Raw genomic sequence first — 14667 nt, 5'->3', positions numbered from 1 at the left:
TGTGTGACTTTTCCTACAAATTAAGCCACACAAAAATGCACAAAATCTGATGAAATACTTATTATAAATGCATATTGTCACATAACATGACGCTGGAGAGACGAAGCAGGTACGGGGAGTAAAACATTTCATATAGAACCGACATGGAACGAGACAGTAACAGCGTCAGCACACGGGTAATACAGACAAAAACAATTAATGCAGCAGCAGGGAACAGAGCAAGGGAACTGACAAATATAGGGGAGGAAATAAACAGGTGATGAATGAGTCCAGGTGAGTCCAATATTGCTGATGCGCGTGATGAGGGAAGGCAGGTGTGCGTATTAGATGGTAGGAGTGCGTGATGCAGGGCAGCGCCAGGGGGAGAAGAGCGGGAGCAGACGTGACACATATTTGCACGAATTGAGTGTGATATTGTGTAGCCTATAGATAGCGCACATAAAAATGACTTTTGCTGAACGAATAAAAAATGAGTTAAATAGGTTTCCATCCCATTTTTAACTCTAGGCCTACTGATGCTCACTCTGGTATTGTCACTTGCGTTTTAGTCAACAGCTCGCTGATATAGTGCTGGTAAAACCTTACATGATGAGATTATTATGGACAAAAGTGCGAGATTATTTTCATTTGTCAAATGGCCGCTAAGCATCTATCATAATGTCACCAGAAAAATACCCTAGATATTTACTGAAAGGACCATCAAGCTCATTACCATGCACATTCACCACCTTGTGAAGTTCATCATCATTTATTTCATCTGTAGCCTAATAAACTGCATGCATTCCCATGATGTTGTGACATGTTTTATCCAACATGTACTTTACTCACATAAAAAGGTTGGATGGAAACCTGGTTAAAGGAAAACTCCACCCAAAAACGATCTTTTGGCATTTATTTCATTAGTCAATTGTTGATATAGTCCCAACATGTTTTGCATGTTCGCAATCAAGTTTTCAAGATATATAACTTTCAAAATACAGCAAGTAGGCGGCTGGAATTATAATTTGGACAAATGTGTGCACGCCTACAGGAGACTTTTAACCTAAGTAACCTTATCAGATTAAAACATTGTGACTGGTTGTGTTTATGCCACATATAAAAGGTAGTATAGTTTAGATGTTCAATTCTAAATATTTAGGCTACCGGCTATTGAAGCGTTAGGTTCAAGGTGCACAAGGAATAGCGGCCACAGAACATGTGGCCACATTATTATAGGACGACTTGGGAGAATGATGATCTGTAACAGACAGTGCATCTCAGGATGAGAAGTAAAAATACAGCCAGACTGGGCTGCTACTGTACCTTTGTAGACCTTATGAACTGCAGAGAGTAGACTTACAACTGATCCAAGTGGAATTAAACATTCAAATCACAAGGCTTTTCGTTGTTATTCAAATATAATTTTCACTGCAGCCTAGAGTAGAATGTTGTACTCACTTGTAAACAATAATGCAGGTATTCATTGCATGAAGACACAATCAATAGGGGAGCTTTTTGAGGTGGATGTCTCATGTCTTCACTGTTCTTTCATGTGCGGTTCTGGACCTGTTAGTTGTTTAGCACCCCCTAGTGGCAGTTGAATTTAAGCAGCCTATGATTTACCTGCTTGTGTCATGTGACAGGAAGCAGTTTCAGAAGAGAAGCAATGTCTAAGATGTGCAAGTGTGACAGAGTAGTTACAATCCTTCAACATCCTTATTTATAAGCTTTGTATGACGCAATGTCTGAATCACCCCTCATCCAGCTATGCTCTTGACCCAGAAGACTTGCGTCCCCCCTCCTCCACCAGGCAAGTTCGGGGAAGTAGAATTTTATAAGCAAGAATGGAAGCATCCAAGCCAACTGGCTAAAGTTGGCAAGCTATTTCCAGACATAAATTAGAGAACACCTCACTCTGACAATTTTACTCGCCCTATCAGAGCTGGTTAGGCAGTTTTCATGTTATCCAGAGCGTTAGTGACTGTAACTGTAGAGCTGGCAACAATTTAATGAGGTTTTTTTTTTTTTGGACCGACGTTCACATATGCAACCGGTGTTGAGCGTTCGTAAATCCATCAATTATTCTGCGCTCTGGCAAACAGACGAGAGTGCTCTGAAATCGGAGTCCATTGAGAACTCACAACCACTACACCACTTAGCTAAGAATGACGTGAATAATTAAGAAAATAAATGTTGGGTAATTAGTTATATTATAGTTACGTTACTGCCTGGCAAGTTCGATGTATTAGTAGCCAACTAACTATTCTATGCAGTTCGTAAGGATAGTGTAGCTAACAAATTGTCAGCCAACATAACGTAACTTATTTGAAATGTCATAACTTTATTACATTGCTCAACATTTGTCATAATTAGTTAAAGCAATATTTTACGCCATTTACTTCAAATCTGAAAACGTTGTGAAGCCACGCCCATTTTCTGCAGAATTTCATTTATGGGCAATAAAAGCACGGAAATCGTGTCCACTGCTTTTATACTTCGGAATTTGGCGAATTTAGAACGACATTCTGGAACTTTTGGCATACTAACTCTATCCATACTATGGCCAATACGCATACCATATACTCAATTTACGTCGAGTGGAAAAACATAGTAAGAGAAGTACCAGAACACTTTGATGTAAGGGAGGCACATGGCAAGCAGATGAGGAAATTTGGCAAGGGTGGAAGAAATTAGAAATGTCTTAAAAATTGGAAGGTAAGTCAGGAGGAGGCCAGATCTGGTGGGACCATTCTAGTAGATTAGAGGGCAGATAGACATGTGAACGACCGGCACATCTCTGCTATAAAGTGTATATTTCACAAAGTTACCGGGATGTCGTTACCAGTACACTCGTAACAACCTATGTATTACGAAACTTATATTCGATCAAATAAGCCACACCTAGCAAATAAGTCATTACATTTTTTTGTTAACCAAATTCGACACTGTCATTGACCTCCATACAATAACTTCTCACTTGATGAGAGAAAAAACGCCACCTGTTGGAGAAGATCGATTTTGGGCCCAGCTCTCCCCTTCCTCTCTGACCAAGGCAAAGAAAAACGGTAAAGGCATCGCGCCTCCCCAATCCTTACAATAGCGGAGGTGAAAGTTCAGCAGTGCGCCTTGTAAAATGGCGGCTGAATTGACCAGAGAGTGGAGCGATGAACAGCTAAAAAGTGATGATCTACCCAAAAAAGACATTATTAAGTTCATTCAGGACAATGCTGCCCATTCGGTATGTTTTATGTTTGATCCATCCATCCATTGGTGTGACAGCGCTCACTGAAATGCCATTGCTTACTTTTAGAGCGCACGCATGGTGAGATCAGTTTACCTCCGCATTGGCGAACCGCTTCCAATTTAGCTTGACGCTAGCTTGTTAGCCTAGCATGTAGTAGTTCAGCGTTGTATGCAGGTCTTTACTAGCTAGTATCATTCATTGTGCTTATCATGCCGTGTCAAGTTCACATGGATAAGGCTAAATATTTTAAGTAAAACATTTTCCAGCCTTTGGGCCTATGTGAAGTATATATTTTTGTGGCAACGGGGGGGCAGCTACGCATGAAAGTGTTTGTTGCCAGATTTTGGAAATAATGCAGGTGCGCAAAATTACTTAAATTGTCATTCATTCCGTTCATGGCAAAACTACTACTCTCTTCTGACGTAGTGACTTCTCTCTTCCAGTTTCTCGCAGAACACAAGCTGATGGGAAATATCAAGAATGTTGCAAAAACGGCGAAGAAGGAGCAACTCATTATTGCATACAACGATTTGTTTGAGAGCAAGGTAGGGTGGACCACATGAATGGATTCAATGTGATATCTATTTTCAAAAGCAAATGACACAAGCTTTCAAATTTAAATAATGAATACCTGTAATGTATTATTTTGTTTGTCCAACCAACAGAGATTTTTAGGTTCAGAACCCATTGAAGATGTAACGGAGCATGTGAAAAATGTGAAGATCGACGACAAGCCCAAAGAAGTTGTGGAAGCCGTTGATGAGGTATGTACACAACCCATGTTTGAAAAACGTATGAATAAGCACTTTCCACTGAAATAAGCATCAGGATAAAAGTCCTGTATTTTGCATTTAAGTTTAACAAGTCTACAATTTACTGCTCCACTATATTCAGTTTGTCAGAATTGTACTGTCTAAGGGTCACTTATGTATTGCAATTCCCAGGGTCCTCCTAAGTTCTTCAAGTCTGTGCTGAAGAAAGGTGACAAGACTAACTTCCCTAAGAAGGGAGACAATGTGAGCTGTTGGTACACTGGCTCCCTGGAGGATGGCACAGTGTTCGACACCAACATCCCTGCAAGTATGTTTTCTTCTCATACTTCTGTCGCACTCACTCAAACTCATGCATTCTCTCTTACTATCTCGGATACACAACTTCATCCTCTTGGTCTCTCTCTCACACACATTGTCACTGTCACTTTATCTCAATGACCTTTCTCTCAGTAATACCAATAGTGATTCTACTGTTTCCTCTGTCCTCCCCTCTGCAGCTGCCAGAAAGAAGAAACAGAGCAAGCCACTGAGCTTCAAAGTTGGCCTGGGCCGGGTCATCAAAGGGGTAAGACATAGAGATACTGTATTATATTAGTAGCATATTGATTTATATGGCTAACGGTGCTCTTTCATCAATTTAGCAATAATTCTGATTTCCTTGTGGGTTTTGAAGAATCCAAGTTAAATGGAAAGCAACCGTTTTCACTGTCTTATGAGAAATGGTTGTTTCCACAGTGGGATGAAGGTATCTTAACGATGAGCAAAGGCGAGACAGCCAAACTGGAGATTGAACCAGAATGGGCCTACGGGAAGAAAGGACTTCCTGATTCAAAGTATCCTTTACATTTTAACATCATGTGAACCATGAGCTAATTTTTAATTAGGAGATGGCAGAAAGTGACCCCTCCTGGCTTTAATGGTATGTTTTACACCACCAATGGTGGTCAGGTAGATTGCCAAGCCTCAGCATAGTCGTCTCCTGTACAATGGCTCTAGCATAGCCTTGTTGGTACTCATTTAATTTGAGCCAGATTTATAACTACTTACTCTTAGTTGTAACACTTAAATGAATGTCTCTCATTGAATCGATATGCAAACGTTTCCTGTGTGCTTCCCTTTAACTCTCCCACCACCAGAATCCCACCAAACGCAAAGCTGATCTTCGAGGTCGAGCTGGTGGCCGTCGATTAATGGCAGAAACCTACCCAGCATGCCCTTCTCTCCGTGGACGGGGAAAACATGGTAGTCACTAGATGGCTATGCTCGAAAGGACAGAAGTGGTTGTAACATTGAAGGAGTCTGTGATATGTCTTAATTTACATTTAATGGGATGCTTTGGGATTTTGGCAATAAGGCCATTTATCTACTTCCCCAGAGTCAGATTCACTTTTGGATACCTTGTTTGTTTTTGTCAGTGTCCAGTATGAAGGAAGTTAAATATAGCAGTGGCTTGAGAAACTAACTAGTTTTGGCACAATGACTGGAATTCTATGGGCATCTACTAGAATGTGTTTAACACTAGTTAGTATTGGCTCATGAAACTACATATAACTTTCATTAAAAAAAAAAATATATATATATATATATATATATATTTTTTTTTTAACTAGGTAGGCTAGTTGAGAACAAGTTCTCATTTGCAACTGCGACCTGGCCAAGATAAAGCAAAGCAGTTCGACACAACAGCGTTAGACATGGCATAAACAAACATTCAAGCAATAATACAGTAGAAAAATCTATATACAGCATGTGCAAATGAGGTAGGATAAGGGGTAAGGCAATAAATAGGCCATGGTGGCAAAGTAATTACAATATAGCAATTAAACACTGGAATGGTAGGGTGACTGGACACTGAGTCATAAAAGTGGTGTTCATCTGATTCATTGCCAGAATCCCAAAGTAACCCTTAAGGTTAGTCTGGTTGTTTTGTCTTTTTCTGCTGTTAAGTCCTTTTATCATTGTTTTGGCATATTGTCTGAAGCAGGAACAGACCAGGGTTATTTGTGGTGAGTTGAGAAGGTGCCATGCTTCTGTCCTTTCCAGCATGGCAAGATGGTGATGACCGGACAACACTGTACAGATGGGGCATCCTGCCTGACAGTTACACACCGCAGAGGAAAGCCTTCCTGTTTATTCTTGTTCTTTTGCATGCATGTCCTTTTTTAAAGATTAATAAACCAATTTTGGAGACTAAATTGACACGTACATCAGGTCTTGTTTATTGGGTGCTTTCAGTGTGTTTGAATGGTCTAGAAAACTGGGCAGTAGTGAATGGTTTGGAAGTAAGTTCCTGCTCTTGAAATCAGACAGGTTGTGTTGAACCAGCCCAGTTCATGTATTCTTAAACTTTAGACAGCTGTCAGAACTCTTAATATATGGTGTTGGTATTACCAGTTTTGACCACATCCCTTTATTAATTTCCAAACACCATTAGACAACCTTTAAGTCGGTTCCACTTCCATTTCTTTCCCCTCAAATCAAGGACCAACTTAGTACAAAATGGCTGCATTTAGACATTTTGTTCCACCAATTGGTCTTTACCAATCACAGCTCTTTTTCAGAGCTGATCTACATTTGGTCAAAATACCAGTTAGTGAAAACATATGAATTGGGCTGCCTGTCAACGCAGCCGAGGTGAGTGCCATTATCGGATAGTCGATTAAAAAAACATGAGCTGGCACACACCCAGATAATTATTTTATGTAGAGGTGCTGACTAACGGCGAATAAGCTATAAAAAATAGTCGCGCACTCTAAACTCCCACTGATTTATTGGGTAAATCAATGTTTCGGCATTACTGGCTTCGGGGAAATGTCATGAATGCTTGAACCAGGTTATGTAGACAACCGTGCAACCAATGATAATAGTGAGGGGTGCGTCATAAAGTTAATTAGAATGAATTAAGTGAAACTGTTCTCTGAACAGAGAAAATTAAAGCGATCCTGAAAAAGCACGGGCATATTATGCAATCAGACAAAAAAAAATCGCACACCTCTTCAAGGAACCCCCACTGCTGGTCTATAAGTGTGGTCGCAATATTGGACAGTTTGGTGAGATCTGACATGCCCCCTGAGCCACTCTTGACACCCATTCCAAACGGAAATTACAAATGGCTCATGCGCAGTGCAATAGCACTATAAAAACATCCTTCAGACACCCACATACAGGTCGAAAAATCCTTTAGGATTATCATCTCATGCAAGACCAAGGGTGAAATCTCTCTCATCACCTGTTCATGTGGGAAAGCCTACGTAGGACAAACAAAAATACAATTTAAAAAACGCATAGCTGAACACCGCAGCTCAATCAGGTGTAAGTACATTGACTATCCAGTAACAGCTCGCTTTGTTAAAGCTAACCATCAAATCTCCTCCCTCAAATACACAGGCATTGAGCATGTGGTTTTAATATTGACTTTGATCCCAGGCCCTTATGAACAATTCTCATACATTATATTCTTTCTACGGCTTATCAGTGTACATCCAATATGTTACACAGGGTGAACATTACACATAGTTTAACCTGAGAAATAGGAAACAAATGTGAAATTGAATTAAACATGGTGACGCTAATATTATGTACAATATTCAATGTTTCCACATAACCTAATATATTCAACATGCCATAAACTATTGTTTAACAGCTTCCCTCATTACTAATTAACTTAATGACACACCCCTCACTATTGTCATTGGTTGCACAAATTGTCTACATAACCTGGTTCAAGTATTCAAGACATTACCCTGAAGAAGGCAGTGATGCTGAAACGTTGGTGATTGACCCAATAAATCACTGGGAATTTATATATGGAGTGCGTGACTATTTATAGCCATTATCAGGTAGAACAGAAAACCAGCAGAACTGCAGGCTCAGATTCAAAAACCCCTGAACAAGAAAGTATCAAAAAATGTGTCAATATGTTGTCCAAACAATAGTTTCTAATAGGCATTTTAATAATATAATTTACTTATCTCAAATTCATAAACACCCAAGACATGAAATCTTTATTTAGTCCAAGGCAAATCTTTATTCTGTACAGGAGGAAAACCTTTCAGCGTTCTCTTGAAGGGGGGGGGGGTTCTTAGGAGTTGGCGTTGGGGCCCTTCTTCTTGCCGAAGGTGGGCACAACATTGACGAAGCGCCTGTTATACTGGATGCGACGCTTGGCACGACCAGTCTTCTTCTTCTTCTTCTCCTGCTTGTCAACCTGGAGTGATAGAGGGACAGTGCTATGGTCCATACTATGCAGAAATACATTATTTAGCAGACACTAATCCAGGCACTATAACGAGTTTGAAACAACTGCCACAAAACCAACTACCATAGTGTCATAAAGAGTATGTTTAAAAAATATCAGAAAGTATCTGCTGACCTTGGGTGTCTGTCCCCGCACTTTACCGGCACGGGCCAGGGAGCCGTGGACCTTTCCTGGTGGGGAGAGAAAGCAAAGAGATTATCCCAAGTGAACATACAGCAATGGAAATGACAATAAGAGACCTTTACAGAGCATTCATTAGTTAACTGCTGATCTTGAATGGAGTTGTACAGTGCATTCAGAAATTATTTAGACCCCTTGACTTTTCCACATTGTTACATTACAGCCTTATTCTAAAATGTATAAATCCCCCCCCCCCATCAAATCTACACACAATACCCCATAATGACAAAGCAACAACAGATTTTCAGAAATGTTTGCCAATGTATTAAAAATAAAACCAATTTAATATCACATTTACTTAAGTATTCAGACCCTTTACTCAGTACTTTGTTGAAGCAACTTTGGCAGCGATTACAGCCTTGATTCTTCTTGGGTATGACGATACAAGCTTGACACACCTGTATTTCGGGAGTTTCTAACATTCTTCTCTGCAGATCCTCTCAAGAACTGTCAGGTTGGATGGCAAGCGTCGCTGCACAGCTATTTTCAGGTCTCTCCAGAGATACCCCTCAAGGACATTCAGAGACTTGTCCTGAAGCCACTTCTGCGTTGTCTTGGCTGTGTGCTTAGGGTCATTGTCCTGTTGGAAGGTGAACCTTTGTCCCAGTCTGAGGTCCTGAGCGCTCTGGAACAAGTTTTCATCAAGGATCTCTCTGCACTTCACTCTGTCCATCTTTCCCTCAATCCTGACTAGTCTTCCAGTCCCTGCCGCTGAAAAACATCTCAGCGTGATGCAGCCACCATCATTCTTCACCGTAGGTATGGTGCCAGGTTTCCTCCAGACGTGACGCTTGGCATTCAGACCAAAGAGTTAAATCTTGGCGTCATCAGACCAGCTAATATTGTTTCTCATGGTGAGTCCTTAGGTGCCTTTTGGCAAACTCCAAGCAGGCTGTCCTTTGCTAAGGAGTGGCTTCCGCCTGGCCACTCTACCATAAAGGCCTGATTGGTGGAATGTTGCAGAGATGGTTGACCTTCTGGAAGATTCTCCCATCTCCACAGAGTAACTCTGGAGCTTTGTCAGTGTGACCATCAGGTTCTTGGTCACCTCCCTGACCAACACCCTTCTCCCCCGAATGCTCAGTTTGGCCGGGCGGCCAGCTCTAGGAAGAGTCTTGGTGATTCCAAACTTCATCCATTTAAGAATGATGGAGGCCACTGTATTTTTGGGGACCTTCAATGCTGCAGAAATGTTTCAGTACCCTTCCTCAGACAAAATCCTGTCTTAGAGCTCTATGGACAATTCCTTTGACCTCATGGCTTGGTTTTTGCTCTGACATGCATTGTCAACTGTGGGACTTTATTTTGACCAGTGTGTGCCTTTCCAAATCAATTGAATTTCTCACAGGTGTACTCCAATCAAGTTATAGAAACATCTCAAGGATGATCAATGGAAACAGGATGCACCGGTGCCTAATTTCAAGTCTCATAGCAAAGTGTCAGTATATTTATGTAAATTAGGCATGTTTTTATTATTTTAAAATGTCATTATAGGTTACTGTGTGTAGAAATAGGAAACATTTATTTAATCCATTTTAGAATAAGGCTGTGACATAACAAAATATGAAAAAGGTCAAGGGTTCCAACCCTATTTCTTTCAAAAATCCAATCCTCTCATAGCTGTGATTTTATTCAATGGAGGAAGGATACATTTTCAAATGATTCAAATCAGGACACATATTGAGATCATGTACAGGACTTCATAGACCATTGTAGCAAGCTGTATTTGATTCTCCATCATTTTAGTCTTATCCAAAGCCACTTACAAGAGCAATTAGGGCTACGTGCCTTGCTCAAGGGCACGTCGGCAGATTTCACTTAGACAGCTTAGGGATTTGAACCAGCAACCTTTTGGTTACTGGCCGAGTGCTCTTAACCGCTAGGATACCTGCTGCCCGAGTACTGACCTCCCAGAAGTCGGCCAGCCACTTCCAAGGTGCAGTACTCAGAGATGCCACAGTCCACCAGAGAGGAGGAGTCCTCCAAGGGGGAACTGTCCAGCAATAGTACCTGGTCCTCCACTAGGAGACCCTCCAGAGTCTGGACATGGAGCTGAAACAACCCAACAGACACACTTACTGGTTTGCTCCAGACATGGATACATCCAAACAATTTACATGCATGTGACAAATCCAGACAATGTAACAAGACCAGGTGGAACTGTAGACTCAAGACAGTACACCAATTACACCACAATGATCATTGCTTTATCCAAGCTTAGCCTCTCACCTTTATTTCTCTGACGGTCTCCTGTCCGGTCACCTCAAGGGTGTGAGTGTTCTGGGCACGCAAGAAGAGCTGCATCTTGATGCTGTGGATAGGAAGAGATGGTTCGTTAGATTTATAGTATGAGAACAGTTGGCAGCAAACTGGGTGTAATTGGTCCACATGTGACTTGAATCCGCTCTAAGAAAAATCAACTACGACTGCGCTAGGGATGACTACGCATTGACATATTGCCTGCCTAGGTGGCACATCTGTTAGATACCAATAACTACCACTTCACTGCAAAGACAGCATAGCTATAAGGTTTGGAAGTTGACGAGCTAGCTAAAGTTGCATTTAGACATACCTATGCAGGCAATATATTTGCAAATCAGCAACACGAGGATGTATTATAGTTACGACCTTAACGAATAGCTACGCATCCATGGACGTTTGATTAGCTAGTCAGCCACATAACTAAACTTGCTAGCTACATGGTGCACGCGGTTCCCGGAAAAACGATATAAGATTTGCTAAATAGAAGGCAATATAATAAATAATTATTCGTCGTGGATGGTGAAGTACTTATTCCGAGTTTATATATAGTCTCGAATGGGTATAATATTCAATATTTAAAATAAATTTGCACAGGCCTTACCTCGGTTGATGCTAGCAGTTCAACACTATGCAAAAAAAGGGCTTTCGGAGCGTAGGCGGTGCGCATGTGTCAACGTGTGACGTAGATAAGGCTGAGGGCACTACCGTAAAAATAATATGAATATGGTAGTAATCTTGCTAAAACCAGAAGAACTGAGGAGGAAAAGGTGATCATTAAGATAACTTCCCTTTCTCAGAGGTCCCCAGTTGACCTCTTGGGGGAGGAGAAGATGGAACTAATTGAGTTACAAAATAAACTGGATAATATATATAAATTAAAAGCAGAGGGAGCCTTTATTAGATCTAGGAAAAAATGGATTGAGGAGGGAGAACAGAATTCATCCTATTTCTTTAGACTTGAGAAATTTCACTCTAAAAATAACACTATCCATAAGTTAAACATTGATGGTGTTATTACAGATGACCAAAAATGTATCGCTAAATACTGCAGCAATTTTTACAGAAAATTGTATAGCTCTACATACTGTCAGGAATCCACAGATATGTTTTTTAACTCACTGAATAATGTTCACTCTATCAGTGATATAGAATTTAAACAGTGTGATGAACCCATCAAAGTTGAAGAGATTATAGAGTCTATCAAACATCTAAAGAACAATACATCACCAGGTGTTGATGGAATTACATCAAAATTCTGAACAAGTAGCTCCCTTCCTATTTGAAGTCTTTTTAGAGAGTATTAAAAACAATGTTCTCCCTCCTACAATGAGTCAGGGGTTAATAACACTGATACCTAAACCTAAAAAAAGAAGTGCTGCTCATCGATAACTGGCGTCCAATTTGTCTTCTTAATAATGACTATAAGATATTAGCCTCACTACTTGCAAAAAGAATTTAAAAAGTCCTGGATGCAATCATTGATGAAACACAGTCTGGCTTCATGAGGAACAGACATATTTCTAACAATGTCAGACTAGTATTAGACGTACTTGACTACTCAGACCTAATAACTGAGGATAGCTTCATATTATTTTTAGATTTTTATAAAGCATTTGACACAGTAGAGCATCAGTTTCTCTTCCACTCCCTTGAGAGACTTGGCTTTGGGGATTTTTTTCTGTAAGGCTATTAAGACTCCCTATGCAAATGGTAACAGCTCTATCAAATTGAAATATGGCACCTCACCTAGATTTGAGTTAAAGAGAGGAATTAGGCAAGGTTGTCCTATCTCTCTGTACCTGTTTTTATTAATCACCCAACTTCTTGCAAATTCTTTAAATAATAGTCATGTACAAGGTATTTCCATAGCTGGTAAAGAAATTATTATAAGCCAGCTGGCTGACGATACTACACTTTTTCTGAAAGACGCTAACCAAATTCCCATATCGATCAATGTGATACAATCCTTTTCCAAAGCGTCTGGTCTATATCTTAACATTAAGAAATGTGAACTCATGGCTGTCAAAGATTGTGTGACACCTTCATATTATGGTATTCCAGTAAAAGAAGAACTTACATATTTAGGCATAACCATTACAAAGGATCAGAAGTCTAGAGGCTTACTAAATTTTACCCCTCTTATTAAAAAAACCCAGAAGAAACTAAATCAATGGCTACAGAGGGACTTATCTTTAAAAGGTAGAGTCCTAATAACCAAGGCTGAAGGTATCTCTAGACTAACATATGGTGCTCTATCTTTATATCTTGACCGTAAAATAAGCAAGGAGATAGACCAGATGCTTTTCAACTTTCTTTGGAGAAACTGTACCCATTACATTAGGAAAACTGTTGTAATGAACACTTATGAGAATGGTGGACTGAATTTTCTGGATTTTACTACTTTAAATAATACTTTTAAGATCAATTGGATAAAACAATTCCTAAGAAGACCCACTTCTATCTGGAATTTTATTCCTCATCATGTCTTCTCTACTTTTGGTGGCCTTAACTTCATGTTGTTTTGCAATTATAATATTGACAAAGTTCCAGTGAAACTTTCTGCTTTTCATCGGCAGGTTTTCTTGTCATGGTCCTTAATTTATAAACACAATTTTTCTCCACACAGATATCATATATGGAATAATCGGGATATATTGTATAAAAATACCTCTCTGTTTTTAGAATATTGGTTCTGAAATAATATCCTATTGGTGAGCCAACTGGTAAATGCAGAGGGTCTTTTACTCAGTTATAAATAATTCTTATCACTTTACAAGGTCCCTGTAACACCTAAAGATTTTGCAATTGTTTTAGATGCCATTCCCTCAGGTGTTGCTATGTTATTCAGGAACATGTCAAGACCTGACCCTCAGAGCCTACCTTCTGTTGAACCTGTTGACTCATCAGTAGGAAAGATTTCTTTCTCTTTTGGTCCATTCAACAACAGAGCAAAACTATCCTTGTTTCAGCAGGATGTTGTATCTATGCCTTATTGGAATGGATTTATTGATAATATCAGTTGGAAAAAAGTTTGGATGTTGCCACACACATACCTACTTGTTAACAAAATTAAGGAAGTTTCCTTTAAAATTATTCATAAATATTATCCTGCCAACCACTATATGAAGAAGTTTAAGGAAAACATCAACTCAAATTGCTCCTTTTGTAATGACCACCCAGAAACAGTTGTGCATCTTTTTTGGCATTGTATGCATGTAAGAAAACTGTGGCAAGACATCAGTAGGTTTATAATTGAACACATTTATGAAGATTTTACACTATTGTGGAGAGATGTACTGTTTGGATTCTTTACATACAATAGAAATAAGCGGAATCATTTTGTAATTAATTTCATTATTCTTTTGGCCAAATTTCATATACACAAATGTAAATTTACAAACAGAAAAACAAATTTTCGTACCTTACAAAAAGAAATTGAACTGTATTTTAAGACGGTTAAATGCTCTACTAACAAAAAAGCTGTTAGAATTGTAAGTATATGCATGTCCCTTAAGGTCCTTGTGTAATTGTAATGTGATATTGTGCCCCCTAGCCCCGCACCTAGCCCCGCCCCCAGCCCCACCCCTAGCTCGATTGTCTATTGTTTGTAATCTATGTATGCTTGTGTTCCCTCATGTGCTTTATGTATTGATTTGATATTAATTTAAAAAATTAATGAATAAAATACTTTCCTATGATTCTGTATACAAATATCATTGTAAATGTTTGCCTGTCATACAGAAACATGCAATGATATGATACATCCTGCTGTTTCAACTGCTGGATGTAGACAGTAAACAGAATCAGCTTTTTAGCTCTGGGCCACACCTTATACCGCGTCATGAGTATCTACATGATTGGTTACATATGAACTCTACAATATGTTCCCATTTGGTTTAATTTAGCCGCAATTGCGGTGACGTTAATATCATACAAATATGGGTTAATTCAGGGAATAACAAAACATGAAA

At 39.5% G+C, this 14667-nt stretch overlaps 2 protein-coding genes across 4 annotated transcripts; one reads left to right on the top strand and one right to left on the bottom strand.

Moving 5' to 3' along the window:
• Positions 1–2517: 2517 nt before the first annotated feature.
• LOC112217843 (peptidyl-prolyl cis-trans isomerase FKBP3) lies at positions 2518–6195 on the top strand. 3 transcript variants are annotated; one of them, XR_002948519.2, is made up of 8 exons: positions 3060–3217; positions 3667–3768; positions 3889–3987; positions 4168–4303; positions 4494–4561; positions 4732–4829; positions 5133–5238; positions 6040–6195. XR_002948519.2 is itself a non-coding variant. In XM_024378428.2 (7 exons), the coding sequence occupies exons 2-7, from the start codon at positions 3688–3690 to the stop codon at positions 5185–5187; spliced, it is 537 nt and encodes a 178-aa protein (XP_024234196.1). In that variant the 5' UTR covers positions 2518–2694; positions 3667–3687; the 3' UTR covers positions 5188–6195. The 3 variants fall into 3 exon arrangements, 2 of the variants coding, with proteins under 2 accessions (XP_024234196.1, XP_024234195.1); XM_024378428.2 differs by lacking the exon at positions 3060–3217 and adding an exon at positions 2518–2694 and having other exon boundaries at positions 5133–6195; XM_024378427.2 differs by having other exon boundaries at positions 5133–6195.
• A 1731-nt stretch (positions 6196–7926) lies between these two features.
• On the bottom strand, positions 7927–11454 carry LOC112217844 (ubiquitin-like protein FUBI). Its single transcript, XM_024378429.2, has 5 exons — positions 11298–11454; positions 10664–10745; positions 10342–10486; positions 8369–8424; positions 7927–8203 (listed from the first exon to the last, which is right to left on the bottom strand). The coding sequence occupies exons 2-5, from the start codon at positions 10736–10738 to the stop codon at positions 8078–8080; spliced, it is 402 nt and encodes a 133-aa protein (XP_024234197.1). The 5' UTR covers positions 10739–10745; positions 11298–11454; the 3' UTR covers positions 7927–8077.
• Positions 11455–14667: the final 3213 nt, after the last annotated feature.

This window comes from Oncorhynchus tshawytscha, linkage group LG18 (genome assembly GCF_018296145.1).
Source record: "Oncorhynchus tshawytscha isolate Ot180627B linkage group LG18, Otsh_v2.0, whole genome shotgun sequence".
In the NCBI taxonomy this organism is placed as follows: Eukaryota; Metazoa; Chordata; class Actinopteri; order Salmoniformes; family Salmonidae; genus Oncorhynchus; species Oncorhynchus tshawytscha.
This window is presented reverse-complemented; position numbering and strand designations above follow the sequence as displayed.

Excerpts from the sequence above, each read along its gene's own strand:
- LOC112217844 (XM_024378429.2), bottom strand. The coding sequence starts at position 10,738 with ATGCAGCTCTTCTTGCGTGCCCAGAACACTCACACCCTTGAGGTGACC. Across the intron at positions 10,487-10,663 it reads AGACCGTCAGAGAAATAAAG|CTCCATGTCCAGACTCTGGA; the intron begins GTGAGAGGCTAA and ends GGGTTGTTTCAG. Across the intron at positions 8,425-10,341 it reads GGCTGGCCGACTTCTGGGAG|GAAAGGTCCACGGCTCCCTG; the intron begins GTCAGTACTCGG and ends TCTCCCCACCAG.
- LOC112217843 (XM_024378427.2), top strand. The coding sequence starts at position 3,113 with ATGGCGGCTGAATTGACCAGAGAGTGGAGCGATGAACAGCTAAAAAGT. Across the intron at positions 3,988-4,167 it reads TTGTGGAAGCCGTTGATGAG|GGTCCTCCTAAGTTCTTCAA; the intron begins GTATGTACACAA and ends TGCAATTCCCAG. Across the intron at positions 4,562-4,731 it reads TGGGCCGGGTCATCAAAGGG|TGGGATGAAGGTATCTTAAC; the intron begins GTAAGACATAGA and ends TTGTTTCCACAG.